Source organism: Primulina huaijiensis, chromosome 16, assembly GCF_012295235.1.
Source record: "Primulina huaijiensis isolate GDHJ02 chromosome 16, ASM1229523v2, whole genome shotgun sequence".
Taxonomy (NCBI): Eukaryota; Viridiplantae; Streptophyta; class Magnoliopsida; order Lamiales; family Gesneriaceae; genus Primulina; species Primulina huaijiensis.
In genome coordinates, this window is record NC_133321.1 from 4,885,733 (window position 1) to 4,890,606 (window position 4,874).

The 4,874-nt window shown below is 31.8% G+C and overlaps 1 protein-coding gene across 4 annotated transcripts; it reads left to right on the forward strand.

Annotated features, from left to right (window-relative positions):
• Positions 1-2,244: 2,244 nt before the first annotated feature.
• Positions 2,245-4,483, forward strand: LOC140960849 (DNA-directed RNA polymerase V subunit 7-like). Of its 4 annotated transcripts, none has more exons than XM_073419154.1 (2): positions 2,245-2,318; positions 3,761-4,483. In XM_073419154.1, exon 2 carries the CDS (start codon positions 3,770-3,772, stop codon positions 4,322-4,324), a length of 555 nt encoding a protein of 184 aa, XP_073275255.1. In that variant the 5' UTR covers positions 2,245-2,318; positions 3,761-3,769; the 3' UTR covers positions 4,325-4,483. The 4 variants fall into 4 exon arrangements, with proteins under 4 accessions (XP_073275255.1, XP_073275252.1, XP_073275253.1 ...); XM_073419151.1 differs by having other exon boundaries at positions 2,266-2,341; XM_073419152.1 differs by having other exon boundaries at positions 2,307-2,371.
• Positions 4,484-4,874: the final 391 nt, after the last annotated feature.

Consider the following 4,874-nt stretch of genomic DNA (forward strand, 5'->3'; position numbering starts at 1 on the left):
CTTCTGGAGGGAGTCACAGTTTGAGTTGAGGTTTAGTTGTTTATCCCAGTATATATATATGTATCTCTATACCGGGGCATGTCCCGAGGATATGATTTATTGTTGCATGAGTTGTTTTGATTATATGTGGGCAGATTTTATGATGTGAGATGAAATACTATTTTTAGTATTCAAATAATATATTTTGGGCTCATTGTAAAGAAATTTTAAACTCGTTTTCCGCTGTAATTAATTAACCCTAATCAAATTGCATTGTAATAACGATTAGGAGCTAAGGGCCCCACATCCATCCACCTGCGTTGCATCATATTCAAATCAGATTGAGAAAAGAGATACTTCAGACTCTTATGGTCCGAATAAATAACAAACTTTTCTCTGTACAAATAATGGCGCCAAATCTTCAAGACAAATACAATGGCGGCCAATTCAAGATCATGAACAAGATAACGAGTTTCATGATATTTCAATTGACGAGATGCATAAGCAATCACCTTGTCATGTTGCATCGTAACACAGCCTAAACATTTACCAGACGCATCTGTACACACTACAAATCCACCGGTACCTGAGGGAATAGTAAGCACAGGTGCTGTGGTCAATCTCGTTTTCAATTCAAGAAAACTAGCTTCACATTAGCTCACACTTATCAGATATATTCGTAGCATTCTAGGTTACATTTCGAGCTTACTAGCACAAGTTATTTTGTTGTAAATTCGATCTTTAGAGAGATCAGTTGCGCTAAGTTCAGTTAAGTACTGTGAAACAGTTTATAAGCTAAGAGTTTCAATTTTGGCATTGTTAAGTGCAAACTGAAGTGGGTTTGTACAAGTGTTTGTATCGATCAAAGTCTTTTAGTGGATATCATATCCATGCGATAGAAGGGGTGACGTAGGAGTGTTGAAATCTCCGAACATCCATAAAATTCGTGTGTTCTTATTCCATTTTTTATTCTATCTATAAGTCAGTTTATTTCCGCACTTTATTGTTAACTGATTTATATCGACTGACAAGATTCCGAGTTTCAGTTTGTCACTAAACTGACTCAACCTTCGAAAAGATTAGAAAAACGTGAGTGTTTATTCAACCTCCCCTTCTAAATACTCTTTCATCAGTTATTCGATCCTATCAAGAAGTAAATCGAAAATCAAATTAACTTTATATTTTTACGAAAAAATTGATTAGGAATTTTTATTTTACAAATTTGCAAAATATCGTAAAATAAACGTTCATAAGCATTTTTTTTAAATATTTGCAAAAACTAAATAAAACATCCTCATTAAATCACAAAATCTTATGAATTCTAAACACCAAAAATATATATGAAAATGGATCAAATATATGATATTTCAGAAATAAATGCTTTAAATTTGACATAAATATATGATTTTTGAGTACCCAAACATGTATAACAAATTTTGATATTAATGACACGTCTTTTTCCGATGAAAATTTGGTACAAAATCTTGAAAATCTAGTATTAATATATGATATTTGAGTACTAATATTTCATATATGACACAAATATATGATTTTTGAGGATCTAATCATGTATACCAAATTTTAGTATTAATGACACATTTTTTTCAGATGAAATTTGTACAAAACATTACATATGTTATATTAATATATGATATTTCAACATAAACTCTTTCAAATCGAGTACTAATATATGATATTTGAGCACACAAACATGTGCAGTAAATATTGATATTAATATATTTGTTCCAATTTTATAATCAAAATTTTATCTTTTGTGTCAGATCTAAAACAATTTGTTCAACAATATTTTATATATATTCCAAATTTTTAATGTTTTATATCGAATTTAATCAGAAAAAATAATTGTGGGCCTATGGAATACATAAACATTTTGTATGAATCGGAGACTGCAGAGAAAATTTCTGTATGATAGAAACTGAACTCATATTTAACCTATGTTATTGGTTTAAAAGCAAGTTTATCATATTAAAACATGAAAAATATATTAGTTATTTCTATTATGTTTGACCGACTAATTTTATTTTATTGAATTATAATGTATAATTATTGTTTTATATATATATATATATAAAAGATTATTTTGATTTTGAACTTTAAAAAATATTATTTCAGTAGTATTAAGCTTTATTTTAATTAATTTGTTTTTTTTGGTCCGATCGATTGAAGATTCTGAAAACATGGTTTCAACTCGTTAAATTTTGGGAATTATTTGAGTCGGGCATGAATTTAAATTTCAACGGGTCGGGCAGCCACATGCCCTCCAAAAGATTACCGAGTCTGAGTGTGTTGTCAGAATTTCAGCAGCATTTCAATTTCAGGTACGGTCGTCTTCTTCATCGGAGTAAGATTTTACACGTGTAAGAGTAGCTCAGTATGCGTCTTTCGAGTATTTTTTATGCTGATTTCGTTGAGATTTTAGATCTCGTGTCTGTTTTTTCATGGATTTTGCTTCATTCTGTTTAGTGGGTGATCGATGATTTTTCATTTTATGGCTTTAATTTTATCTTGTTTCTCAATTGGCATGTAGATTTATGAGGAATTGCATGCAATTTTTTTTTATTGAGCAATTATTTTCAATTAAATCGTGGATTCAAGATGTGAATTCATCTTCTCAACAAAATCTATGGATCCCCTGTATTGATTTGCCTTTGATGTGGTCGTGTGAATTGTGCTTTAGTATCGAATTATGTTTCATATTGGTGTGGATACGTATATAATTTTGATTTTGTTTTCACTGTTTATGTGATTGGCTAAATTGAGGATTTTAATTCTTCTGTTTCATGAATCAGTAAAACTAAAATAAAATAAAAATTGATTCCTAGGAAGATGAACAAGAAATTGTGCAGTGTTTCGAATTTTTGCTTATCAAATCTGGTTTCGAATTTTTGCTTATCAAATCTGGTTCAGATCAGCCATATATATTTCATAGAATAAGTTGGTTGTTTCTATATTTTTGAATCATAAGCCTCTGGCAGTTGATATCTTCTAATGAGTCAGTTGAACTAGTTATGGCTGTTGATCTTTTGGAGTTTTCTTAGTCAAATTCGAACGATCCCAAAATGACCACACCTTTTTTATTGGGTTGTGATGATAAATACTATCGAACATGTGTCAGTGTGACAGCGATGAAAACTTTGCATTTGAGCTCTTATACAGTATAAAAGATTCGTTTTACGCTGGTAATTCAATCTGTAATGTTCTTTATATGGACACGACCCTACCTTATGGTTGATAACCCGAGTAAAAATCACTGGTTAGGTCCTAGTTTCAATGGTCTTTGAGGAAGGGATTGCTAGACCCTAGTGGATAACAATTGCTTCCCTCGGGCTATGTTAAAGCTCTCAGCTAATACTTGATCCTTTGTACACTTTATGATGTTTGAGTTACACGATTATGATATTTACAGCTGTAGGTACATCAGTAGAATGTTGGCTTTACTCTTGCAAATCTACAAATTTACTTCCCTTGATTGACAACTGACTTGGGAGCACATATCTATCGGCACTCTTTTAAAGTGGATCATTACTTTTGTGACTTTTTAAGTGTTTGAAATTTGGCGATGTTCTTGCGTGAATTCACGTTGTTTTTAATATGACTATTTCAAGCAGTGTTTTTTTTCCCGTGTCTATATCTATGCTTTTCAACTTGAATAGGAAGATTATATATAACAAAGCATCTGAACTTTGTTGTCGACTAATATCGTTCATTTAATACGTTACCGCCCGGCAATTTAATTCATTTATGGTATTTGTTCATGTAGGTCACCAGTATGCTGCATGAAGGGATATTTACCTTAAAAGTGGCGGTTCCAGTTAACAACCTGGACAAAAACAGAGAGGTTTTAGTAAGTGTTATTGTAAATCGCCTTTTAAAGCAGCTATCTAATATTAAGGCCTCCGAACATGGATACTTTCTTGCAGTAACCAAACTACATAGCATAGGCCAAGAAGATACTAATTTCTCTTCGCAGCACGTCCTTTTTCCGGTAGATTTCCACTGCCGGACCTTCATCCCCGTGCAGGGAGAAGTAATGACTGGGATTGTTCGATCAGTGCAACATAATGGTATCTTTCTAAAATGCGGACCCATGAACATAGTTTACTTGTCAGCTCAGTTGATGCCGGATTACCACTATGTTTCGGGGCAAAACCTTTACCAGAGGGACGATTCATCCAAGATTGAGAATGGTGTTGTGGTTCGTTTCATGATTTATGCTGTGAGGTGGATAGAGGATATGTGGAGGGATTTTCGAGTTCTAGCTACTTTAAAAGGTGATGGTTTAGGGCCGGTTTCGTTGAATGGATTAGATGGTTTAGATTTGTAATCCAGGGTTTACTCCATTATTGATTGAGTTACTATTTTAAGATTGTATTGGAATATTGTACTGATGTCGTATATTGTAAAGAGCAAAGGTTGTATGTATAACATAGCAAGATATATTTATTATCAACACGTTAACTTCAATTTTAATTTTCCATTTATATATTTTTTCTGTTTTATTTTGGTAGCTTGATTTTATCATTTGTAAATCTTTTACATAATATTTTCCAAAAAAATATTCAATTAGTAAATAACTGCATATTGTCACGGAACGATAGTTAAAACTTCCATAAACTATAATGCATCCCAAAAAAAAGAGAAAAATAAGAAAGAAAACAAAAAAATAAAAAATATTGAGCAAAGAAAAAAATGAAATGATTCTTCTACATTCTTTGATGTTATAATTAGATTGAAGAAGTTGTTGTCAGATGCGATTGTTTTTTTGAAAAGTGTGTATGTTTTCTTCAGTTTCGTAAACATGTTGTGTCTTTTTCCGACCTGACCTCTAGCCACAGTACAACACATTTACTGTCATTGTTTTTGCATTTTAATCC